The following is a 25,340-nucleotide window of genomic DNA, read 5'->3' as shown; positions in this document are numbered from 1 at the left end:
GACATCCTTCTTCTCCACACACCGAGTTTGCTACTTAGTTCTCACAAATGGACACAGGAAACAATTTCTGTTCACTTGAAGTGCAGTCACCCACTCACTTCGTCTTTCTCCTTCACTCACAGATGAGGGGTCCCGCCTTCCTTTTTATTTTTAACTGCACGTAAAAACAACGTTTACACATGCTGAACGTATTCCAAAACAAAGATTGTCTATAATTACAGACATCGCACTCTAACAGTAACAAGTAATTGAGTTAAATTTATTCAAGCTAATTTCTTACGTCTATAAAACTCAATAATTGTTAATACAACTCAAATTTACATATTTATTTTATATTTTTTCCATCGTAATGAATTATAATTCTTGAACTCTCATATGTCTAAGTTTGAGCCGGCAGATATACTCATTTTATAACAATAAAAACAACAAAACAGTATGTGTTTGGCGCTTACGTTCATGTAGGGATTTTCCGACATTGATAATGTAGTACTGTAATGTAGGGGTGCAATATAAACTCATCATCCTCTCCCTCCTTCTCCCTCATGGTGCAGAGACTTGAGCAAAGTAGGATTAAATAACTCGGCAAAACACGGTAAAACACAGTAAAACAGCTAAACAACTAAACACATTTGGTCACATTTGGTCACCTGCAAATCTGAAATGCTGTTGCAACCCCTGAAGGGATAAACTGACAGGGGAACAACAGTTAGCAGAAAAAAAGTCTAAATTCTAAAGTAAAAGGTACTCAGAAGGCTTAAAGCCATCAGCTCCTTGTCAACAACCTCTCAGAGTTGTGTATTTTTAATCTACTGGCTATATGATCTGGTATAGGACTGAATGAGATCTTGAAAGTACTGCTCAGTGTTTTTTTCAGGTTTGAAAAGGATTATGTAACATCTTGGTAAAAAATACACAAGTAGTAAAGAGTAGAGACTTGAGAGTGTTGCCACAGCATGACTAACATCAATGTCCTTTCCATGAACAACTGTCTCGTAAGTTGCAAAGGTAACCCAGATAAGGATCAGCAGAAACATACAAAAGGTTATTGCTTTAGCTTCATTGTAATTTTTTGGAAGGTCCTTTCCTGCATATGAGAAACAAAAACTAAGAAAAATTAAAACAGATATTAAACTAAATGAGATGAGTATGTAATCTAAAAATGTGTTAACCTCACAACCCAGTATAATTCTGTCAAAGTAAAATTTATCTTTGTTTTGTTTTGGGGGGTCAAGAGAAAAACGGTTGATAAGTAAAATGGCCTGGAGCAAAAATGCAGCAGAAATAAATATCCAGTGTATATTATATTTAGTCCAAATCCTACAGATATTTGGGAACTTTGGTGATATTTTGAAAATACAAATAATTTGAAAGGAGCGTGCAAATAAACACGCCACACAAACAGTGTAGAACAACAGAAATGGAAAATACCTTAAGACACAAAACGCAACACTGGGCTCACCGAAGAAAAAGAAAACACTGAAGCTGCACAGACTGAGGCATCCTAAAATTATGAAACACATTGGACCTCCAGCAGATCGGACAACCGGTGTGTTGTAGTTGAGGGCAAAGAGAACAGATATGGCTACAATGAAAGCCAATAAGATCACGGTCCCAATCATGATGCATATAGCAGCAGGATCGCTGAATCGGACGTACTCCAGCTGCCGTATATTGCATGCTTTACTCCCCTCTGCAGACCACTCTGTGTCCTTGCATTTGATGCAGTTATAAGGATCTGGTAACATAAATGCAAAAGCATTAGTGTGCTAGTGTTAGCTTCACTGTTTTTTTTAACTAGCTTAGCTTACCTGAAATGTTCAGGTAAGTTTCTTTGGGACAGATTGTACAACTGAAGCAGCATTTGTGGACTCCTTCCTGTTTTTTCATGAATCCATCAGGACATTCTTTAGAACAAAATGATTCAGGCTGCAAGACATAAAACCACAATATAAACCAATAGCTGAGTATAGAATTAAAAGTAATCACAATAATGAAACTTTTTTTAGGCTAGCATCAAAACTAATATCACGCTTTACCTCAACATTTTTAAGTAACCCTCAGAAGTTGGCATCATTTATTCTATATTTTGTTAATCTCATAGAAAGTAATTTCTGTCCAATAAAAATTGCTGTTTATTCTTAGATATATGGAGTTAAAGTATAAGAATACTTTTTTCTGTCCTGTAAACAGTATACTAGTGAGAGAGGAAGGAAACCTTGCCTCTTTGTCTCCATGCCAATGGATTTTAGACTTATTAATGTCAAAGTTATGTTCTGGGTGAAATGTATAAGAACCGATCTCTTCTGCATCACCGCTCTCATTCCAGAACACTATGGCATAGGGTCCAAACTTGGGGTCACCATTATCATCAAAATGAACTGTCTGGTTTAAAAGTGTGAACTTTGACTTTCTAAGTTCTTCCAGGACCTATGGAACAAAAACAAGGATCTGTCAAACTTCAAGTGATCTCTGTCAGAATATTAAAACACTGTAAGCAAATGTTCATATTTGTTATTATGATGTAATGAACATGTCAAAATAAAGTTAAAGTTTGTTTGATGACACATTACAGAGAATTTAAAAACTGTAAAAATTGGCAATGGAATCAAGACATTTTTAAATATCCTATTTGCTGATGTTCTCTTTGGATTTACACTTTACACATGTGCTAAAATGCTGAAATATAGGAATACTTCAGGTGAAAAGAAGTAAAACAATGTAAAGAAATATAAACTTTCGTTAGTCTGAGCAAATCTATTTATTTTTTTGTGGTTGTCACTTTTTTAAAGACAGTAAAGAAATCTTTGCTTCCTTACCATGTGTGGGTAAAGTTTAATGCTCTTGTTGCAACTGCCAGCTCCACACTGCAGCACTGCATGTAAGGCATGGGCAACGGCATATACAGCAGAGTAAACAGGAAAATTAAAAGAGGGATCTGCTGTAATGATATCTTCAGCGCTAACGCTGCTGCAGTTACACCTCTGGTTACAAAATGGATCCTGCTCTGGATTTTCACACTGATTTTGAGCTTTGAAGGAATTAATAAAATCATCAAATCCTGGGATTGTGATTTTAGGCTCGGCAATCCCAAGAACAGTCCCAATATTTCTGATTCCTGTTTTTTTAGGGAGCTGTTTGTGAAGAGACCAGGCATCCACTGCTATCCACACCTTGTTGGTAACATTTTGTTGGATGGCTGACATAATGAGTTTTTCAGCTGTCCACTCAGTTGTAAAAACAATTATAACGTTTATCCTGTGTTGTTCCATCTGGTTGATAAGTTTAGTATAATCTGTGTCCTCTTCAAGACCATAACTGAATGCTAAGCAGATTTCAGTGTCCTTTATCTTTTTCACAAACACATCCAGGCCATCTCTTCCATAATCATCATCAATGTAGAGGAAAGCCACCCAGGTCCATTTGAACTTTTCCAAAAACCTCAAGATTATTTCTATGACGTCTTTATTAGGATGCACTGTTCGCAAGAATGATGGAAAATTCTGTTTTCTGGAGAAAACTGAACTGGAGGCTCCATGACTAATCTGTAAAACAAAAAAACAACACCAGTTCAAAAGAAAAACTAATGTGCCTTTTGATTTAACAATTTAACCCTTGTCCTATCTTAGGCATTTTAACATTGGGAGTTGGGTCATCTAGACCCATTAGACAGTGCACTAAACCTTTTTTCTTTTATGATTTGTGAACCTCACTGGTGTCCATGGATTACATGAAATCTTTCCACCTTTATCCACCTTTGTCATGGTAAGGAGAACACATCAAAGTAACAGTGGGGTCATCTAAGATAGCACAAGGGTTAAAAAAGAACTTTATGAGAACATCAAACAGGAAAGCAGACGTACCATCGGAACAAGGTCCTTCATGAACAGTGCTGCAAAAGCCAGTGATGCTGTGCTTGTGTCTGTACCCACCACTGCAATCACTTTAGAGAAGTTTACAGATTCTTTCCAAGGTTGAACTGAACCATCAACAGACATCAGGCTGAAAATACCTGGAAAATTCTTTGTGTCTGAGCAGTGGTCAAATATTTCATAGCCAAGAGTCACATTGGGTAGTAGACTGGTAGAATTATTGATTTCCTCTATAGAGAATCTCATCATCTGAAACCTCCGGTAACTTGACAGTGAAAACTCTTGACTGTAGACAGGAAAAGTGCGAAGGATTAATTTTTTGATATTTTCTTATTCTTGTTGTTCTACACAGATTCACCGTAAGTTAAAAAAAAACAAAAACTTAAGTTCATCAACAACAACAAAAATCAATTAAATGAACTTTTCAGAACACTATGATATTTTCTTCAGATTACATATTTTAGTAAAACTTACCTGGAACAGATGATGGCTTCTGGGATGTTCTGATGGAGACTCTTCTGATGGAGAGTTGCATTGACGTGATGAATATCAAAAAGTCCCCCAAGCAGGTAATCTCCTTTCATTTTAAACTCTGAGGATTTGGAGAAGGATTCAGTCTCTGCATGCAAGTTACAACACAAAAGACACAGATAAACAAAGATCAATGTAAACATGGCTATAGCTGTTGGTACGCTAACGTGAATTCCAGCTCAGCTAGAGTCTCCTTTTTCTAACAGACTCCTCTGAATGAATCAGGTTGTGTTAGAATAGAAATTACTTAAATTGGGAATGATGTCATAAACACAGTAACAGTTAAAGAATAGCATGGAAATCAATTTGCATTTATTTCCTGGTAAAAAAAGTTCCTGAAGAAAAAAGTTATTAAGTTTAGGTCCATTTGACCAGAAGCACAAGAATTTTGTGCTTTTTAAAAATGACAAAATGGGAAGTTTGTGTGCAGAAAGTTTATGAAAAACATCAAAAGTAAAAAAAACAACTACAAATAACTGTAACGAGGTGCCTCTATGTAAACATGGCTCATGCAAATTGATGCTGGATGAGAAAAATTCCACTGAAATTATAGATCCTCAGGCAATATTCAAAGCTGAAAAAGCCTCTTTGTGTTTGCAAATATCCCATGGTTAGTGTCCTCAAAAAGCCATAGAAAAACTAGCTGCCTAAATGATAATAAGCTACTTCTTTTTCTGACAACTTTTAATTTGCAATAAGTGACCCAAAATAAGCATGATTGAAAATATAGTGCCGTACTGTTTCGTTTTTGTGTTAAATGTTAAAACCGTATATGAGGAGAATGTAAAGGGACAGATGTTTAGAATAATGGAAGCTTGTTAAAGATCTTTTCTTTCCTAAATTTTTCCCATTTTCAGAAAAGCTGGTTTTAGTAGTTTTCTTATGTTTGTCTGCCTTTGAGTTGCTTGGGGGAAAAATACTAAAGTGAGAAGATAAGGACGCGTCTACAACTTGCATTACTCAATCACCCTGGTTCAATCTAAGAATAAGATTCATGATATTGGGCATTTCTATGAAGTTCATTTGAACAATAATGAGTTCTTGAGAACTTGCAGAACAAAGCAGGCTGAAGATATTGTGATGAACAACTATACAAAACGGACACGGAACATGTCCATGTCACGGACAAATTGTGGCTGTTCAACCTTTGATTGCAGGTCTTCTACTAGTTTTCATGAGCAGATGTATGAGGTTAGTGCCCAGCCTTTCATAGTTCTTTGCTTTTTTTTTTTGTTTTGTTATTTTGCTTCAGGTCTCAGTCAATCTCTTGTTCTTTAAGTTTTTTGGATTTGTTTGTCCCTGACCATTTTCAGGATTACCCCCTCCCTCTGCACTGACTGAGAGCTGTTTTGATCTTAGACCAGATCTCCTCAACCGTCCCCCCTCTCCTGGAAAAAGAAAGATTGTTCAACATCATAGTTTAGGTGAAGGATACAAAAAGCTTGCTAAGAGATTTCAGCTGTCAATTTCCACTGTCAAGAATATAGTGAGAAAATGGAAGACCACAGGCACAGTTCAAACAAAGGCTCGGAGTGGCCGGCCCAGAAAATCTCAGATAGGCAGAGGTGAAGGATGGTGAGAACAACCAAACTCAACCCACAGACCAGCTCCAAAGACCTACAACGTGATATGGCTGCAGATGGTGGCACTGTACAATTTGTAATGCGGAAGGAGGCTCTTCTGCGCACATGCCACAAACAGAGTCGCTTGAGGTTTGCTGAAGCACATTTGGATAAGCCGGCTTAATTTTGGAATAAGGTGCTGTGGACTGATTAAACTAAAATGGAGTTATTTGGACATAACAAGGGGCGGTATGCTCGGCGAACAAAGAACACAGCATTCCAAGACAGACACTTACTACCCACATTAAAATTTGGTGGAGGTTTGATCATGCTTTGCGGCTGTGTGGCCCGTGCGTGCAGGTACTGGAAATCTTGTCAAAGTTGAAGGTTGCATGGATTCCAGTCAGTATCAACAGATTCTTACAAGCAATGTTCAAGAATCAGTGACAAAGGTTGAGGTTGCGCAGGGGCTGAATACTTCAACAAGACAATGACCCTAAACACTGCTCTAATTCTACAAAGGCATTCGTGCAGAGGAACAAGTACAATGTTCTGGAATGGCCATATCACTCCCCAGACCTGAACATTATTGAAAATCTGTGGTGTGATTTAAAGCGGGCTGTCCATGCTCGGAACCCATCAAATCTGACTGAACTGGAGATGTTTTGCAAAGAGGAACGGTCCAAAATACCTTCAACCAAAATCCAGGCTCTTATTGGAAGCTATAGGAAGCTATTGGAGGCTGTCATTCTTGCAAAAGGAGGATCAACTAAATATTGATGGCATGTTTCTGTTGGGATACCCAAATTTACGCACCTGCCTATTTTTGTTTAAGTAATTATTACACAGTTTCTTTAAATCCAATAAACTAATCCAATAAAGTGTGCATCCGGTTGCAAAGGTACTCCAGATAAGGATCTGCTGTAGCATACAGTACGTTATTGCTCTGAATTTATTGTAATTTTTGGGAAGAGTTCTTCTTGCATATGAGAAAAAGAAAATGAGAAGCCACAATATAAACAAAAATTATTTTATTCGTGGAAGATTGTGCTCTGCCAGAAATGCAGTCTTTCATATATTGGATTAGATCTGTGAAATAAAAAAACCTGCAGCAAGTTCTGCAAGATTTGCACTGCTTTTATGTTTCGCACCAAGTCTCTTCCAACTGGAGGTGGAGGCCATTCACTGGCATCGAGTAGCGCAGGTCCAGTGTGAACACCCGGGCTCAAGAATGCACCTTTGTGCACTGATGAGGTCATGCAAGGCCCAGGGCCATAAAGAGGTTGACTTGTGCGGATGCAGAGGGTTTTTGTGCTGTCCAGGCTTGTGGAGAAAGCGCAGGTGCGTCTTGCTGTTCCCTTGTGGTTGATGCAGCCACCCTAAAGAACGCCATGAAAATGGAACGTGCAGTTGTCTTGTGTGGTAAGTGAATCCGTACTGACGGCAAAAATGCTGCCCCTATAGTGTGATGGCGAAATGTACATGTAAGTGCCTGTAAGACGCCAACACAAACTTAACTGTGATAGTTCAACTTCCTAATTTCTAACAGTCAGGCTGCACACACTTATTAGTTGAAGAGCTTTAACAGACCCCAGTTGGACAGTGGGCAGGGTTCGGTGAGTTAAAAAAAAAAAAAAACCATATGCCTGTGTCTCACCTATTTCACTCTTACCTACCCTTACGTGTTGAGTAACGGCTGGGTAGCTCGGTTGGTAAGGTGGGAAGCTACCATGCAGGAAACCAGGGTTCGATTCTCGGAAGGGAATGAACAATACTGGGGGCAATTACCATATCAATGGCGAGCAGTTAACATCACCCAGTGAGGGTCTTTAGGCAAGACCCTTGCTACCGCCTCCCGAGCGTGGTTTGGCTGCAGCTCACCACTCCCCAAGGGGATGGGTCAAATGTGGAGAAAGAATTTCCCTTCATGGGATAAATACAGTGTACTAAATGTTCACCTATTGCTTGCAGCATGCCCATAGAAAGAACATTTTTGCTCGACTGGTTCAATGAGTTGTATATCTTGAAAATCTTGGCAGGCTTCTCCGATGCCCCCTACAGATTTGTGTATTTTTAGCCTGCAGACAGCCTGAATCCACCCCTAAGGGGAGTTGTGACTAAAGCACAATGAGTGGAGGATAGAAGGGTTTCTTAAAAAGTACCGGTAGTAACAGCTCTGTCAAGGCATTTTTTTTCCTCCATTTTGTCTCTTACAGTTAAAGTATACCTAAAATGAACATTTTAGGGCTATTTCACTTTTCAAATGTGGAATTTGTGACTGCCAAACACTTTTTTGCCTCTCTTTATGTTTTTATTTTGTTGTTCCTGCCAGCAGTATACAATCATTGTCTTTTATTATCGTCACAAAAAGGTAATGTAGGAAGCAAAATTGAGTAGACTGGGCTTTTGACAGATACAGAAAGTTTATCATAATCTGAACAAAACATTTTAACAAAGACGTGACAAAACCATAAAACAAAAATAATACAAAACTTACAAAACTTAACTGAAAACCAGATACCTAAATCCTCTGATTACCTTAAAGGGACACAATAAAGAAAAAAACAAACCAGAGTACAATACTAACACCTGAGAATGTTTGGTTTGTTTGTTTTTTGTCTATGTACAGTCATTTTGTTTTTTGTCGTCGGTTGTGTCTGGTTGTTGATGTGTGTGTGGGACACCTATTATGGTCACATTACTTTTATAAAAAACGTCTAAAAATATCAATTTACTATTTTCATTTATTTAAAAAAAATTACATTTCTCATAATTTTTAACAGGACTGATTCATTAAAGCCAAACCCGACAAAAGATGGTGGGGAAGGATGGACAGATGGATGGATCATCACCCCAGCAAAAATAAATGTAAGAGGAGACCGATTCTGCATTTTCTATCATTTTGATCCTGTGGTTCACACCCATCTTTTTTTTGCTGGGCTTTCAAAGCTGACCTAAAGCATGACAATAGCTTAGATGTGTCTGTGTCAAAAGCAAAAACCAACAGAAATGTTTCTCTATATATTTCTATATTTAAATTTTTTTTTTTTAAACCAATGATTCATGTATATATTTCTAAAAGTACAAATTATACATATACAAAGCTATGAAGGACTCTTCAAGTGTAGCAGATCGCTTGTCCAAAGTATCATATTATGCATATGTCAACATTTATCCAAGGTTGCTGTGCACTCTATTAAAGCTATGCATTATATCTGATCATATTTTTGTTGATTTGTTTGACAGAATTTGGTACTGATGCTTACAATGTGTTTCATTTGAGGTTAAAATATTGTCGAAAATGTCACACTCATTTTCAACAAAAAACAGGATGAAAAACTACTTAGCACTTGAAACAGTTGTCTAAGAATGTCTAAAACCTTTTTCAATATACATGTTGTTTATTTTTCAAACCACTATCATCTATGAAGTAACACAATTATTTTGTTACTAGAAGCTACTGGCTAATTGTTTTGGTATAATTCTGAATGAGACCTTGAAAGTGCTGCTGAGTGTTTTTCTTGGGTTGAAAAATGATGATGTAGCATTTAGGGAAAAAATACCACAGCAGGAAAGAGTACAGACTGGACAGTATAGCCAAAGCATTCATGGCATGGATGTACTTACCATGATAGAGCATGCTTACAGTGGCAAATGTGATCCAGGTGAGTATCAGCAATAGAAGGCAGAACGTTATTGTTTTGGCTTCATTGTAGTTTTTTGGAAGGTTTTTTCCCATATAAGAAAATATAAAACTAAGACAGCACAAAACAGATAGTAGAATGAAAGAGCTGGATGTTGCTTTGAGGTTAAGATCAAGATCACAGCCAAGGACAATGATGTCAGAGTACCAAAATGTATCACTGTATGGCTTTGGGGGGGCAATGGAATAGCCAGTGATGAGCAATAGAGCCTGAATGAAAAACGCCACAGTGATGATGAGCCAGTGTCCATGATACTTTGTCCAATAACTTAAGAGCTTTGGGAACTTTGCAGATATTTTGAAAATACAAACAATTTGAAATGAACGCACAACAAAACACGCCAGACAAACTGTATAAAACAACAGAAATGGTAAAAACCTTAAGGTGCAATAAGTTTCTGTGGGCTCACCAAAATAGAAAAACACACTAAGACTGCACAGACTGAGGCATCCTAAAATCAGGAAGCACATTGGACCTCCAGCAGATCGGACAACCGGTGTGTTGTAGTTGAGGGCAAAGAGAACAGACATGACTACAGTAAGGGCCACTAAGACCAAGGCCCCAACCATGATCACTACAGCAGCAGTGTCTGTAAATGGGATGTACTCCAGCAGCCGTATGGTACATGATGTACTTCCTTCTGTAGACCACTCTGTCTCCTTGCAGTTGATGCAGTTGTAAGGATCCTCTGTTTTGATCAAAAAAATAAATAATTAATCAAATAATCGCTATAATCAGTCAGATTTCTGTGGCAAAAAATTGACCTGTATAGCCTGATTTCATTAATTGTGCAATGTTTCATTTTTATTTTTTATCTCCTTCTTCTTTCCAACCGTTAGGTTGTTTCTGCCTGTAACAGTAAATTGTCAGGATTTGACTGTATTTAATTTGTTACTGTTGTTCAATAATTTTTTCTGTTCGGTTTATGTTTTGAAGCCCTTCTTCTTGTCACAACACAATTAACTATACATAATAACTGGACCGATTGAATTTGACGTCACCCATGGAAAATGGCTTATTTCTAACCAAATGTAGTCAATTCAGTCGCCATTTTTTGGCGATACGGACATTGCCATGTTGGAAGCAGAGATCGTCAGTAAGGAGTTCCATTCCGAGTCGATTTGTGCTAACATTGCTATGGCAGCCACTATAAGACAGGAATGATCTTGTGGAAGGCCACACCCCTACCACTTGAAAACGAGCCCGGGAGAATCTGTTCATCAAATGTTTTAAATGTTGGGAGTGGGGCCAGTAGGCACTATCTACTTTTATTGAGGCATCTGGTTGGTCAATTTTTACGAGATGATATTTATATTATTTTATTTTATTTTTATTCAGTTAAAGAATCCGCCTAGCTATTTTATACTTTTTGTTTACCACTTTTATTTAACTCAAGTCTATTTTTAATTGATATTTTTTACTCTCCATCTATTGTTTTCTTCAATGTTTCAGTCAATTTATATTAAATTATGTTGTATTCAAGTTAGCTGGGTTTTTTTAAAGTTTCATTTTATCAGATTACATTTTTCCTGCAATCCTTTTTAACTTTCTTCCACTAAAGTTCTACCATGAGCCCCATCCCTGGCCAATATTTCATAAACGAAGAAACGCTAAGCACAAAAAAATTACAATACAAGCTTTAGTTGCAGTGACGTTTAGTCCAAATCTGCTATTTTAATCTGTTTGTCTGTCTAATCACTTACCTGTGCTGTTGATGTAAGTTCCATTTGGACAAATTGTACAACTGAAACAGCATGTGTGGATACCTTCTTGAATTTTTGCAAACCCCTCAGGACATGCTTGGGAACAAACAGACTCAGGCACCTATTTAGGACAAAATCAATAATGGAAATAGACACCAAAAATATTGATTTTGTTGATTATTGAAACTGTATTTAACCAATATATGTTTTTGAGGATAGTTTTCAAAACGTTGAAGATTTGTAACAAAAGCACATTATGGCTATAATGTAAAAAATGAAACAAAGAATAAAATAAATGCAAAAAAAAATGAAAATAAAACAAGCACATACCTTTTCATCACCATGCCACTTTATTTTGGAGCTATTGATGAAGAATTTGAATGTTGGGTAAAAAGAGAAAAAGCCGACCTCCTCTGCATTACCACTGCTGTTCCAGAAAACTATAGCAACGGATCCAAACTTGGGATCACCATTGTCATCAAACTGAACTGTCTGGTTTAAAAAGGTAAAACTGGATCTCCTCAGTTCATGTAAAACCTGTCAGTGACACAAAGTTTGCATTCTGAGTATTTTTATTTAACCACACCAAGATTTTTTCATTTTATAAACTGATAGATAATTGTGTACTAAAGACATTGAACTTCCTTGACTAATTTGTAACAATGCAATGATCTAAAAGTGATACGAGTTTGATTGAAAGGATCATGGATTTAAAACAATAGAATAAAACCAAAAATCTTTGCTTCCTTACCATGTGTGGGTAAACTTTAATGCTCTTGTTGCAGCTGCCAGCTCCACACTGCAGCACTGCATGTAAGGCATGGGCAACGGCATATACAGCAGAGTAAACAGGAAAATTAAAAGAGGGATCTGCTGTAATGATATCTTCAGCACTCAAGCTGCTACAGTTACACATCTGGTTACAAAATGGATCCTGCTCTGGATTTTCACACTGATTTTGAGCTTTGAAAGAATAAATAAAATCACTGAATCCTGGTATTGTGGTTTTTGGCTCGGCAACTCCAAGAACAGTCCCAATATTTCTGATTCCTGTTTTTTTAGGGAGCTCTTTGTGTAAAGACCAGGCATCTGCTGCTATCCACACCTTGTTGGTAACATTTTGTTGGATTGCAGAATTAATTACAGCTTCAGCTGTCCACTCAGCTGTGAACACAATAATAACATTTACTCGAAAATCAATGATCTGCTTGAACATTTTAGGGTAATCTGTGTCTGTATTAAGGCCTTTGGAGTATCCTAAACAAATGTCAGTGTTCCTTATCATTTTTACAAACAGGTCATAGCCATCTCTTCCATAGTCATCATCAGCATAAAGAAAAGTCACCCAGGTCCATTTAAATCTTTGCAAAATTTCAAAAATCATTTTTATGACGTCTTTATTAGGATGCACTGTTCGTAAGAAAGATGGGAAATTCTTTTTTCTGGAGAAGACTGAACTTGCAGCTCCATAACTAATCTGTAAAGAAAAACATAACGATGTTCAGATGTCTGTGTATATTCATTTATGGGACTATTATTGCTGATAATAACTAAAACAATTAAGAATAAAATACGCCAGCAAATGTACCAGTGGAACGAGGTCCTTCATGAACAGCGGTGCAACAGTCAGTGTTGCTGTGCTTGTATATGTGCCCACTACTGCAATCACTTTTGAGAAGTTCACAGATTCTTTCCATGGTTGAATCGAACCAACAACAGACATCAGGCTGAAAATACCTGGAAAATTCTTTGTGTCTGAGCAGTGGTCAAATATTTCATAGCCAAGAGTCACATTGGGTAGCAGACTGGTAGAATTATTGATTTCCTCAATTGAGAATCTCATCATCTGAAACCTCCGGTAACTTGACAGTGTAAAAGGATTACTGCAGTCACAAGAAAAAAATAAACAGAGGAACCACATAGTCACAATTAAAATCATTTTAAAATTACATCTATTTTTTGGCATCTCATATTTTTTATCATGCTGATTATGCACTGACTTTTCATTATATTAAATTATTTTGAGGAGATCATGTTTGATCTTACTGATCTGTATTAAAAATGAGATGCAAACCCACCTGGAGCAGATGACGGCTTCTGGGATGTTTCGATAATGAGCAACACTTGCATAATGAATATCAAAAAGTCCTCCAAGCAGATAGTCCCCTTGCAGGTTAAACTCAGAGTTAGCGATGCTTTCAGTCTCTGCATGCAGAAAACACAAAAGAACAAAAAACTCTTTGTGGAACATTGTTCCTGTTTATTATTCTGCCTTGGACCTCTGAGAGACACCAGTGATGGTTAAGCTTTAGAAAGCAGTTTCACAACCTAGTGATGGATGAGGTTTCATACACGTATTGGCAGTGGTTTGGAGGAGAATTTACAAATCAGTATGCAAAAAAGTTCTTGTGCATATGATACAATGCTGTTTGTACTTGAAGGAATAGTAAAGATAAATCACAGCATTCTATTTACTACACAAGTAAGTGGTTATGGCTTCAAATGATCAAATTAAACACTAAAAAAGATTCAGTTTAGATATATAAAATATAAATGGTGACCTTAAATGTGTTCAAACAATCTTGTGGCAGCTTAAAGTATTAAACAAATCAATTAAATCCCTTTATGCATTCGACCAATCAGATGGACGCCTTTACATCCTTGACCAATCAGATGGAGCCTTTTATCTTAGATGTGTTAGGGTCATTTGGAATGCACTTTAAGTTATGTTGACTCTTATTTAAATTAAACTGTTGCAGTGAAATAGAAATGATGTTTGTTTTGCTTTTTGTTCATGTATCGTAAGTTAAATGGTTATCGCAATATTGATCACTAATATCGCAAATCGCGAGGTTTCTTCGTATCGTGCAGCCCTACTTTAAGTTGTCAAAAGGTCTGCAGTTGCATAAGATCTTAAGTAATGAGACACAAATCAAAAGCTGACTTCTGGGGTTTATGTCAACATTTTCCTAATCCAAATAAGTTCTGCATGATTTGAACTTTGACCACATTGGCTTTTCAGAAGCAGATTATTTGCAGTTTTTTCTGTGGTTAGAAGGCAGGTAGAACATCATCTCGGCAAAGGTTCAAAATATCTGTCTCCCTAAACAAGTACACATGGGCTGACAGGTTGCATTGTGTTTGTTGATAAACAAAGCACTGTTTATCTTGTTTTAATTCATTTTCTCTAGGCCATTGTTGTTTTCATTATTGTCCTAATCCAACCTATTTTTTCTTGTACTTCAGAAATAAAGGTAATCTAATCTACATTACACCAATTGTTTTAAATCATTTGAAAAGTAAGCCGTTTGGATCAAAGTATTGTGTAAATTGTAAGATTTTGACCATGCAGGTGTACATGTCAGCCAGATTTTGCCCTCTTTCAGCTGTTTGTGCTGAAAAAAAAGGGATTGTCACAGTTAGTGTTTTGCTTCACTGTGGTGCAGCGAAGAGGCCCCAGTTTGAGTTCCGGCTGGGCCCTTTGTGAGGAGTTTACATGTTCTGTTCATCCGTGATTTTCCTCTGGGCACTCTGGCTTCCTCCCACAATCTAAAAACATCCTAAAAATATAACCTCATTGGTTCTTAGCAAAATGTTCCATTTGGTCTGATTGTAAGTGTGTGTGATTGTTTCTCTGTGTTGCCCTGCGATGGGCTGACAACCCATGGAGGGTGTACCCCACCTTCACCCTTCAGGGGCTGGGTAAGCTCCAGTAGCCTTGTGACCCCAAACTAGAAGATGGTGGGGATGGATGGATGGATGGTTGGATGGATGGATGGATGGATGGTTGGTTACAAGAACAGACAGACTTCAGGCATACATTTTGAAAATATGGTGCTCAAGTTTCCATTTCTGTAACACTAAAGGACGTGTATGTGACAGAAAAAAATTAGATCATGTGCTAACATTCTGGAACTTTCTTTAGAAATATACTGCAAAGTGTCTGTGGGAAAAAGAGCTTTTTAATGAGTTGATCTGTTTGGGCTAACATCACCAAAAAATATGTGCATTTAACCAATCTGTGCCAAGAATAGTTAGTTCAGTTGAGCTCGATAAATTAAAAAAAGATTTAAAAAAAAAAGGGTAAAAGAAAAAACTGACTGTGTCTGTTAATGTATCACATAACTGCCAAAAAGTGACCGATGAAATGAATAAGTTTCTTTTCTGCTTTGATTAAATGTGAGTATGCAGGATTTGTATGATCATTTTTGCGTTCGTTTGCAAATCCACATGATTAAACACAAACCCTTATATGTTGTTATCTTGTATGTATGTTGTACAGCTCTTTCATTTTTACCTTGCACACAAGACCCCAAGATACTAAAAAGTCCTCCACTTGTGGCAGGAGCTCTCCACCTACTCAAAGAGGGCAAATAGATAGTCCTTGGGGGCCAGGTATGAGAAATAGTCAGGGTTAAAAACTTTCCTATTTTATGTTGAATTTCAAAATGGATTAATGGGTCAATCAATAAATCAATCGATCAATCACAGCAGATTAGCCAACAAACTGAAGTTACAACTTGGAATGTTCTGTTTAAACTGATCAACCAATCAGCACCTTTCTTATTGTCAGCGTGTCACCTCTGTCAATAAAATTGCAAAATGTCACAATGATTATTTAAAGTGGTTACATGATCAAAACATCCACATAGCAGAAAACCACTTTGCAGTTTAAACACTAAGGTTTTGACAGGACTCGTAGTTTTCTCATCTGGTAAACGCCCCACAACTTAGATGAGCGTGAACCCCATTAAGGCATCAGTGTTGGTCATTTTATTGTTTACACTGTGATTGAGTTATGGTCTGTGGTTGGATAATATACAAATGTGCCGTTAACCATAGGTGTTTTACCAGTAGATGAAATTGTTTTTACAAGTTCATGACTTTATCTCTTCTCGTCATCAAAACAGTCCAGAAATTCACAGTTCGTGTCTCACACAAATAACCATTGAATGATTATTGTTTTATGTATTACCAGTATTCTAACTATTGGTGCAGAAAAAAATAGTATCTTTTTCCAAATTTAGTGGCCTCCCTTATCTTACTCCCAACTATGACCAGAAACTGGATAGGGACTAGCGATGATGGTTTTAGAATGTTTGCTTATTGCAAAAGTTTCAGTTCAGAAATAACACTTTAGTTGTGAAATGCAGCAACAACCATGTTGTGTACAATTTGCAAGTCATTGACACTTCTGGGCCATCCAAGTTTGATCAATGTCAGCATGGTCTTCTGGAAAAGACCATGTGTTCAATGCACAGGAATCTAAACACTGTGGTGTGTTTACACCGTCCTTTTGCATTTTACAGTCTGTTTGTGTGCAAATCTTTCAGGAAACACCTGTGGGTTCTGGATTGTGGCTCAGGAAATCAAATTTATAACCCCAGTAGTCAACTCTGTAGGCTGTTTATGACATTGGACTCGACACTTACATGGGTGCACTCAACATTGTTGGGAAACAAAGAAAATGCAGTGTATTTGATTTTACCAAGTATATCAAAGTGCATTTTAAAGAAAAATCTTGCCTTCATGTTAAACAGACACAAAAGCTCTTATTAATGAACATCTACAAAGTATGACCACAAGGAGACACGTCTGTACTGTTTGAAGGGACACAGCATTTTAATATCATTTTATGTGGAAAAAAATACACATAAGTTATTAAAATCAAGTTTTTTTTTTCAGCTGTAGCACAGGAAAATAACATGCAGTCCATGAAAAACATTAACTTTAATATCTAGAGAGTCCAATTTACCAGATCCATCTATTTCAGCTGAACGAGTTTAACACTTGAACATATCATGGTGTCTGAAAAGGCGATTAAATTAAACTTTTAACAAATTATGTTTCAAAATATCTGTGCTGTATATACACAAATCCATGTGATCCTCTGAAACACAAACTTTTTACAGGAAAATGCATTTTAACTCCTTTCTACAATATTGATTAAAGTTTAGCAAAGACAGATGCCCAGCATTATGGTAAGAACAGAAAAAAACAAAAAAAAAAAAATCACAAAGGTTCATGGAAAAGAATGTGATCACCACCAACTTCATCCATTTGATACATTAAAAGATCTCAACCTCTGTTCTCTTACGTTTCCTCTGCAAAACAAACAAAGAGAACAACAGTTTGCTTGGAATGACCATATATTCATCTTTTTTCTTTCTAAGTAAACACAGATATTGACGAAGAACAGGAGCTGGTCTAAACATGCCAAACAATTCTTGGAAACAGGAAAAACCTGCGTGCTGGAGTGTGACCTCAGCCTGACCACATTCTCAATTGAAGGGAATACTGACTTTCAATGTTTCTGATTATTTGACTAACTGCTAGAGAAAGTATTTTAGAAACTTTTTTTTTAAAAGAATTGCTGAGAAATATTCTGTGTATTTAAATCTACAATGGCACAAAGTAGAATGAACTAATTTAAACATCGGTTAGTAAAGATGAAATAATTTTTCATTTATTAAGTGAATCATTTTGAGTGGGAGAGACGTTTAACATTCGCATGTGAAGAAGTATTTTAAGAGGAAAAACTGTCTCCAGTTTTCTCTCAGTAAGCCCAAAAAGAAACTAAGACATTAAAAAGTCATATTTTCAGGGTATTTTAATGACACAAAATGAATGTATTCAATGTTATGAGTTTTAATCAAATTCCATCATATATTTAACAGTATTCTGTTAAACCTAAACTTTGATAAACTGTTAAATGTGGCAAATAGGAAGTAATGATACTATGATAATAACCAGAAGTTAGCAGAATGGGCAGATGCACTGAAATCACAATCAATGTAAGAAACAGGAAATTACAGATTTTACAGAAACTTTTTTCCCCCTCAATCGGCTCTTTCTCCATGACCTCCTTTAACTAATGGGGCTAAAAAGGCAGAAAGCAGTGCAGTCTCACCTACTGCTGAGCAAATGGAATCTTAACAAAAAAAAATTATAATAATATTGATAAAAATAATAATAAATTTCAATCGGCAAGGCAGTATTCCAAATTTTGATCCATTCTGCTCATACCCCTTATCAACACGCTGGATCAAAACTTGGATTTACATGTCATCTTTTTCTGTTACTGTCCACCTTATGCAAGAACAAAATCAAATCTCTTCACCACTCCCCATTAGCTATGACTGATGATTTTCAAAATAAACAGATAGGAAAGACTAACTCGGGTTTTAACTAGCAAAGGTTTTCCCTGTGTCTTCCTTGCCTCTATATGTCCTCTTCCCATGCGTAAATGGAAGGTATCTGTACTTGATCATATGCTGTAAAGAAATCGAGAAAGAAAAATAAAGCATTAGTAAGTGACAGGATTCAGCTAAAACATGTAATCAACTGTTGCTTTTCCAAAAAAACAGCAAAGCTTGTCAAAGAAATTGGTGAGACATTCAAACATGTCAGGGTTTTACCTTAATTTGCCTCTTCATGGTGATGCAGAAGAGCATGATGAAGTACATTACGAGGATGGGCCAGAACACTGGCACATTGAAGGCCTCAAAAAATGTGCAAATCATGGCGATGACGATACCTTTTGTTGCGGAGTGCCTGGCAGGAAAAGAAAGTGGACTTAAAGGAGGAAACCCAACACAACTATCAGTCCTTGCAAAAAAAATATCAATGTGTGGTACTGGGGGTTAAAGTTAAATGTTCTTGATAAAAGGGATTGTCAAACCACTTAAAGAGCCACTCAATTAAAAATGTAGTTTTCTGTGTTTTCAACACTTTTGTGGTATTTTCTCATAATGGAGGACATATGTTAAGAAATTTAAGCTTAAAATTGCATTTCTGAGTATTTCTTTATTCAAATCAAAGTAAATCAGGAGTGGATGAAAACATGCTTTTTGAAAAAGAGCTTATTTGCCACATAGAAAATACGGTGGGTGGGGCAGAAGTTCCCTGCTTTGAGCTTTTAGCCGTGGGTGGAGGAAGGAGGCCGGGGTTGTCCAGTGCACAACTCAGAGGCAAATTTCTAAAAAATAAAATAAAAAAACTGCAGCTCTGCAGAAACTTTCCCTAGAAAATGACCGTTTTTTAAAAAATCCTTTTGGCTAAAAAGGGTGTACCGGTATTTCGTAAATAAAAGACCCTGGGAATACTTTTACAATAGATCAAAAGATGATCGGAGTTTAAAACCAACTAAACGTATTACTGGTAAGCAAAGCAACAGAGGAACCTATAATCCAGCAATACCTAAAAGTTCACATTATAATGATTTGAAAATTTAAAAAAGGGTGCAATTTTTTGTTGTTTTGTTTTTAAGATGTGTAAAGAAAATCAAATACTGTGGTGAAGGTTTCATAACCCCTCTTAAAATTAAATTTCTCAATTTGATGCATTTTGGAAATGGAGTTATGTGCATTACTAAATGTTTAAGTGATAACCTGTTCAAAACTAAAGCAAATATGAATCATTAATCAATTTTTATTTTGCTTAAGATAAAAGATTATATATTCTTTCACAAGGACTCAGTATAACTCAGCCCTTCACCACTCATTTAAATCCGCAAAGACCTTTCTTGTAATAATCTTGTCAGACCATGAGTCACATCCTACCAGAATTTGAATTCAGGCAACCTCCGAATGAAAGGGCGGAACTCTTCATTCTGCTTGGTAGGAAGGGATGGGCCGTCATCTGCAGGTGAAAACAGGACACAGACCGTCGGCGTTTACACGCTGCAGAAAAAACTTCAGGTAACACAGAACATATCCAGAAGCCCAGTGTAACTTTGCCAACTTGCCTTCTTCGAGCAAAGATGGGTCCACTTTTGGCGATAGAAATGCAATGAACAAGTTGAGATGGTAAATTCCCAAAGCGTATGTGACTATATACCAACCCTGGAAAGCAGCACAAAAACAAGTTCTCATTGTGAAGGACACAGAGCATGTAGATAGCAAAGATGAAAAACAAAACAAAAAGGATTCTACCAACTGAAAAAAAACAAAAACTGCTAGCATATTACTAAGCAAACACTAAAAATAGAAAGGAACAGGAAATACCTGCAGTATGTACACTCTGATCATGTAGACAGCAGTCAAAAGTAGAGTGAGTGCCCACCGCACAACATAGAACGGTGTGGACTTGTCAAGCCATGACTGATAAACCTGATTTGAGAAACAAACAAAACATTCCCTGAGAAGTAATTTAAAAACGCATACGATCTCAGACATACCACCATCTAGTCTTTCATTTTCTACATGTTTCCTCCTATACAAGCCTTAGTGATTTGAGTACACTCTAGTAAAAAAAAGGCCCTGCTGTTGAAAGGAAAGACAAGATTGACACTTGCACTGAGTGATGTGTGAGGAAAAATTCCACCTTAAAAGCAAGAACTAGGCCTTTAAAGTCATTGTTTGACATTACTGGTTCAGCAAAAGCAGGTTTAAAGGATTGTCTGTTTTAGGAAATGCATCAACCATGAAAAAATCTTTTAAAACTGATCAACTTCTAGTTGGTGAGTGGAGCCAAAGTATGTAAAATCCTCTCAAAGCAAAGCAAAGCAAACTTGACAACTAAACACCTTTAGTCCAATTTACATGTCTATGTCCCTGTGTGAAAGCACTGCCTTACAATGCTCCTGGTATAAAGCTTTAAAAATGAAGAACATCACTAATACCAGAATTTTGACTTTCATGTGCAGAGGTAAGCATGCATCTTACCTGTCCCACACGTGTAAAGAAGGCAGCAACGACAGATGATTTTCCATGGATTGACTCCCCAACACTGTCGCCTTCTGACATTCTGTTCATAAACACATGTTTATTTTTGACTGTTAATAGTTTCAAGTTTGATTCACACTTTTGAAAAGCAAGACTGAACTGAAGGTCAAATCTAATTTCATTGAAGTTATGTTCTCTAGTTGTGTGGAGCACTAAACAAAATAATTGGGAAATCAGTGTATCTGCCAGATACAATTACCACCACTGCCATATTGAAATTACACAAGTGGTAGATTTAAAAAGACGCAAAACTGCTCTAAGTAAAAGCAAAGGTGAGTAGATATTAAAAAAATTGAGTCAGATTTTGCATTTATTGAACGAAATTTTGAAGCTTAGCAACTGATGCTCCAACTGTTTGCCCGCTGCTTTATGATCTGAAGTCACGGCCGTCATTTAATTACTGAAATGTATTTTTGTAACTTAAACGTGGCAGCTAGGTTAGAACATAATTCCGATTAGGTCGTTTAATAGTAGGTACTATGGCTAGTGGTGGCTACATTCTTTTCTTATGATGTGTGGGGTTTTTGGACACATCTGTTCTATTTTTTCCGTTCATAGTACCCTCAATTGGGAAAACTGATTTGACGAGTGGGTCAAACATTTCGCCATCTAACACGAATTTGAAATATTTTCATTATTTTACAAATTAGCTATAGACATAGCTAACAAGCCATGTAAATGTAGGCTACCCTTTGGCCCTTCGGAGCACGTATGGGTGATGTAGTTTGTCAACTCAGCTCGTACATTTTAATGGGCACTGAAACGTAACAAGGGAACAACTTTTCCCACAAGCCAAAGCTAAGCAGGAAATTATGCTTGACCAAAAAAATGTAGTCATTGCTTGTCTCTCGTTTCTCTACGATCATCCGAGTTTACATTATAATGAACTACAAGTCCCAACACTGCGTTGACAGATGTGACAACTCACTTCCGGTGAAAAAGCTAAGAGGACTTCTCAGCTATCTGTTAGCTCGATTAGAATGAAGACTATTCTGGAGTATAAAGGAGGTGGTTCATTTTTATTCTATTCAAAACCCGAAAGCATTCAACAGCACCTCCTTTGTGTTTTTATCTACAACGAACAAAACCAGGAAACTTTTGTGTCTTACCTGATACGAGCACTTGGTCACTACCCGGCTGTTCCTAGTTAGCTACACTAGCTGTTTCTCGTGTCATCTAGCGAGAACACGTCAGTACTTCCGCCAGTATCAGCGTACACGCCAGGGCGGTTAGTAGATCCCAGAAAACAGTTAAGTACCCAAAAAGTGTAGAGGTAATATTATTATGAAATAATTTTACTCAACTATAATCAATTAAAAATGATAATTAAAAAAGTAATTCCATTATTTTTTACTCAGGTGGGAAGAAGACTATACTGTAGTTCAAGAAATTTCAAGTAGGCTGAGTTACAATGAAATATTAGGTCTAAACGTATTTAGTTTTTCCTGAAAGCTTCAGAGTATAACTAAGGTGTTACACAAAATATGCAACAAAAAAGTGAATAAATAATAAAATTATGGGTTGTTAACACAAATATGCATAGCCCAGTTTGGTCTATGTTATTCTAATCGAACAGTCTTAGTATTAGCTCAAAATTTTGAATCAATTGGTCAAAAGGGGCTTCCCTTTGTTTAGTCTTTGTTTGCCTTATTAGGCTTTACTGATGTTCAAAACAAATAATACAAAAATGGAACTTCTTCCACTTTCGGCTTCTCCCATCAGGGGTCGCCACAGCGAACAAGTCGCATGGTAAATTTGGCAATGTTTTACGCCGGATGCCCTTCCTGACGCAACCTTCTCAAACCGGGCTTTGAACCGGCAGAGGTAGAGAAGGGAACAGGGAGCAGCCCGGAGTCGAACCCTGGTTTCACGGACGGAAGGCGCCGCAAACCAGCACGAGCTAAACTGGCTCCCCATAATACAAAAATGGAACTAATGCAAGTATTATAGCCCAGATAGATAGATAGATAGATAGCATTATCTATCTATCTATAAATGATTGTTAAGTAAAAGTAGGATATTTTTGCACAAAAGACAATTTGAGTAGAATGTTTTAAGTTAATACAACATATTCAAGAAAAATAAATCAAATAAAATGTATAGTGATAAATAATGATAATTACCTTGATTGAAGTTTCAGTTTGAATAAAATCTACCTCATGAGTTAAAACCCCTTTATTGTTTTGATGAAAAGAAACTGAATTAAGAAAAAATGTTGAAGAAATCTAAGGTTAAAGAGCAAAAACACTACTCAACACATGAAGCATTGATGCACAACAATAGATCCATTTTACATCATTTAACAAAATGGAAGATAAAAAAGGGGAAAGAAATTACATTATACACTAAAAAACATTGATATTTACATTTTGAAAATGCATAATACTGATATTCCTATTAAGTTAACCTTTAAATCATTTAAAGTGCCTATTCTCCAACCTGTAAATGGAAAATGGTTTGTACCATGTTTTCAGGAAATTACCTTTAAAATGACTCTAAAAGTTGGTTGCAAAGAGTTTCAGTCTTTTTCAGCTGATGTTAGACAAGAAGCAGGGAAAAAATGGGTGAAACTACAAAACAAGTTCAACAAACCAGCTTGACAGAACACTTGAACATTCAGCTTTTTGGCAATCTAAACAATAAATTGGAATGTTGTGAAAAATCCACAAACAAGTATCATGGTACAATATTAGCTGTTAGCTTGATATAAAGGGTTTCAAAAACTTTGCAGTTTTTGAAAAACATTCAAAGAAAGACAAAAAAAAGTTGTTTTTTTTTGGGAGGGAGACATTTTCATTTCTTATTTATAAAACCACCTGAATTCCTGCTTTCACAATAACACTGTTTGAAATCTTTTGTTTTGTCACAATACAAGAATTAACACTATATATCCTACAACTTTTTGAAAAGACTAAGCAATATCAATGCTATTTATAAAACAGGTTAACATACACATTATTAATGCCAAATCCCACAAAACATTAGGTAAATGGAGAAAAATATACAGAACCAGTGGTCCTCAACTCATCGCAGCTTTTAATACAGGACAGTGTTCTTGTATTTCTCAGTCCGCCTTACTATTCAGTTCTAAACATTTGGTTAAAGCAACAGTCATATTATTAAAATCTAAAAACTAGTTTTTAGACACTTTTGTTGCAGGGATTTTACAAGATTCAGTATATACAGTACAAACGCACGAGCTAAGGAAAACTGAAAAAAATAAATAAGTTAGTCTATTGAGAACATTTAGTCTTTTTCAAAAACATAGGGTCTAAAAGAAACATTTGAAATAAATTTAATCATGTGAATTGTTTCTTTAGAGTAAAAAAAAAGGAAATTATAAAAGGAAGCATTGTTGCACAGATTTCTAAAAAATATGTTATATTGTGGGATAAACAAAGCTAATGTCATGACATGTTTGCCTTGTTTCTAGTGCTTTTATCCTACAGATGAAACAAGCAGAAAGCTCAACCTCCAACCAAAGTGAACTTTCTCACTTGAAAAATCACATGTAAGTGAATTAGTGGTTGATTTCCTAAAAATAAATCACTGAAGGACAAAAGCTTCACCAGGAGAACAATGTTGACAGAAGTAAAACAATCACTGGATGCTTTTCTTTCTCAGTGAACGTCACTTTCCATGAATTCCTCCTTAATGGAGTGCTTGTTACGGGACACTTTACAATCAGGCATGTCGAAGCCAAAGTCAGCCCACTCATCAGCGGCTGCTGCCATCCCCGCTGTGCCCACGCCGGATCTGTTGGGGATCGTTATGGTGTGGCGGACTCGAAAGTGCACAGCTTCCATGACACGCTGACGTTGCAGCTCCCCACCGCTAGAACCAATGGCTGCCATCGCAGAGGCTGCCATGTTGCCGCTGGAGCGGAGCAACTGCTGGCCGTGATAGTCATGGTGATGAGCAGAAGGAGGAAGCTGGACGGGAACACCTTGTTTCATGTCCTGCAGCCCTCGCCAGATGACTAGGCGGGACTGTTCCGGTATCTTCAGTGCAGCTAAATCCTGGTAAAGACATGTTCAATTCAATTTCATTTCAGTTTTATTTACATAGCTCAATATTACAACAATAGTCATAGGCTTCAATGGGTGTAATAGGGAACTCTGGAGATGTCAAAGGATATAATGGAAAATACTAATGATAACAATAAAATAGTGCTGTTTTTTTCTCCTGTTTACTGCTATAGATTAAGTCCAGTGGACAAAAATACAATAAGATCCAATTTTAGGTC

At 36.7% G+C, this 25,340-nt stretch overlaps 5 protein-coding genes and 1 long non-coding RNA gene across 14 annotated transcripts in view; 1 reads left to right on the top strand and 5 right to left on the bottom strand.

Moving 5' to 3' along the window:
* Positions 1–553: 553 nt before the first annotated feature.
* LOC101155513 (taste receptor type 1 member 1-like) lies at positions 554–2,082 on the bottom strand. The gene has a single exon (XM_078949509.1). The coding sequence runs from the start codon at positions 1,743–1,745 to the stop codon at positions 807–809; it is 939 nt and encodes a 312-aa protein (XP_078805635.1). The 5' UTR covers positions 1,746–2,082; the 3' UTR covers positions 554–806.
* Positions 1,922–4,404, bottom strand: LOC144981331 (taste receptor type 1 member 1-like). The gene is made up of 4 exons (XM_078949983.1): positions 4,344–4,404; positions 2,817–3,589; positions 2,313–2,427; positions 1,922–1,926 (listed from the first exon to the last, which is right to left on the bottom strand). The coding sequence occupies exons 1-4, from the start codon at positions 4,402–4,404 to the stop codon at positions 1,922–1,924; spliced, it is 954 nt and encodes a 317-aa protein (XP_078806109.1).
* A 5,015-nt stretch (positions 4,405–9,419) lies between these two features.
* Positions 9,420–13,706, bottom strand: tas1r2c (taste receptor, type 1, member 2c). 2 transcript variants are annotated; one of them, NM_001104724.1, is given in 6 exon segments: positions 9,420–10,354; positions 11,370–11,490; positions 11,700–11,906; positions 12,121–12,846; positions 12,958–13,252; positions 13,448–13,620. In NM_001104724.1, coding segments are annotated over 6 exon segments (2,457 nt in total).
* A 3,261-nt stretch (positions 13,707–16,967) lies between these two features.
* Positions 16,968–22,344, bottom strand: rer1 (retention in endoplasmic reticulum sorting receptor 1). 3 transcript variants are annotated; one of them, XM_020704524.3, is made up of 8 exons: positions 22,204–22,344; positions 21,035–21,116; positions 20,375–20,479; positions 20,116–20,212; positions 19,931–20,009; positions 18,788–18,923; positions 18,547–18,643; positions 16,968–17,473 (listed from the first exon to the last, which is right to left on the bottom strand). In XM_020704524.3, exons 2-7 carry the CDS (start codon positions 21,113–21,115, stop codon positions 18,554–18,556), a joined length of 588 nt encoding a protein of 195 aa, XP_020560183.1. In that variant the 5' UTR covers position 21,116; positions 22,204–22,344; the 3' UTR covers positions 16,968–17,473; positions 18,547–18,553. The 3 variants fall into 3 exon arrangements, with proteins under 3 accessions (XP_020560183.1, XP_004070405.1, XP_011475200.1); XM_004070357.5 differs by having other exon boundaries at positions 18,589–18,643; XM_011476898.4 differs by lacking the exon at positions 16,968–17,473 and having other exon boundaries at positions 18,385–18,643.
* Positions 22,223–24,856, top strand: LOC144993816 (uncharacterized). The gene is made up of 3 exons (XR_013657078.1): positions 22,223–22,343; positions 24,528–24,605; positions 24,719–24,856. It is a non-coding gene; the product is annotated as an uncharacterized LOC144993816 (long non-coding RNA).
* tp73 (tumor protein p73) overlaps positions 23,255–25,340 on the bottom strand; it is a 32,837-nt gene continuing 30,751 nt past the window's right edge. For all 6 annotated transcript variants that reach the window (XM_078949506.1, XM_023956487.2, XM_078949504.1 and 3 more), the window contains one exon: positions 23,255–25,113. In XM_078949506.1, coding sequence (XP_078805632.1) covers positions 24,715–25,113 — 399 coding nt within the window. In that variant the 3' untranslated portion in view covers positions 23,255–24,714. The remainder of the gene's footprint in view (positions 25,114–25,340) is intronic.

The sequence above is a fragment of the Oryzias latipes genome, chromosome 7 (genome assembly GCF_053564925.1).
Source record: "Oryzias latipes strain Hd-rR chromosome 7, Olatipes_Hd-rR_3.1".
NCBI classification, from domain to species: Eukaryota; Metazoa; Chordata; class Actinopteri; order Beloniformes; family Adrianichthyidae; genus Oryzias; species Oryzias latipes.
This window is presented reverse-complemented; position numbering and strand designations above follow the sequence as displayed.

Excerpts from the sequence above, each read along its gene's own strand:
- LOC101155513 (XM_078949509.1), bottom strand. The coding sequence starts at position 1,745 with ATGTTACCAGATCCTTATAACTGCATCAAATGCAAGGACACAGAGTGG.
- LOC144981331 (XM_078949983.1), bottom strand. The coding sequence starts at position 4,404 with ATGCAACTCTCCATCAGAAGAGTCTCCATCAGAACATCCCAGAAGCCA. Across the intron at positions 3,590-4,343 it reads GAAGCCATCATCTGTTCCAG|GCACATTAGTTTTTCTTTTG; the intron begins GTAAGTTTTACT and ends TTAAATCAAAAG. Across the intron at positions 2,428-2,816 it reads TTAAACTTTACCCACACATG|GTCCTGGAAGAACTTAGAAA; the intron begins GTAAGGAAGCAA and ends TTTGTTCCATAG.
- tas1r2c (XM_078949469.1), bottom strand. The coding sequence starts at position 13,620 with ATGTTCCACAAAGAGTTTTTTGTTCTTTTGTGTTTTCTGCATGCAGAG. Across the intron at positions 13,253-13,447 it reads GAAGCCGTCATCTGCTCCAG|TAATCCTTTTACACTGTCAA; the intron begins GTGGGTTTGCAT and ends TTGTGACTGCAG. Across the intron at positions 12,847-12,957 it reads TGAAGGACCTCGTTCCACTG|ATTAGTTATGGAGCTGCAAG; the intron begins GTACATTTGCTG and ends TTTTCTTTACAG.
- rer1 (XM_020704524.3), bottom strand. The coding sequence starts at position 21,115 with ATGTCAGAAGGCGACAGTGTTGGGGAGTCAATCCATGGAAAATCATCT. Across the intron at positions 20,213-20,374 it reads TCAGAGTGTACATACTGCAG|GGTTGGTATATAGTCACATA; the intron begins GTATTTCCTGTT and ends GCTGCTTTCCAG. Across the intron at positions 18,924-19,930 it reads TTGCCTGAATTCAAATTCTG|GCACTCCGCAACAAAAGGTA; the intron begins GTAGGATGTGAC and ends TTTTCCTGCCAG.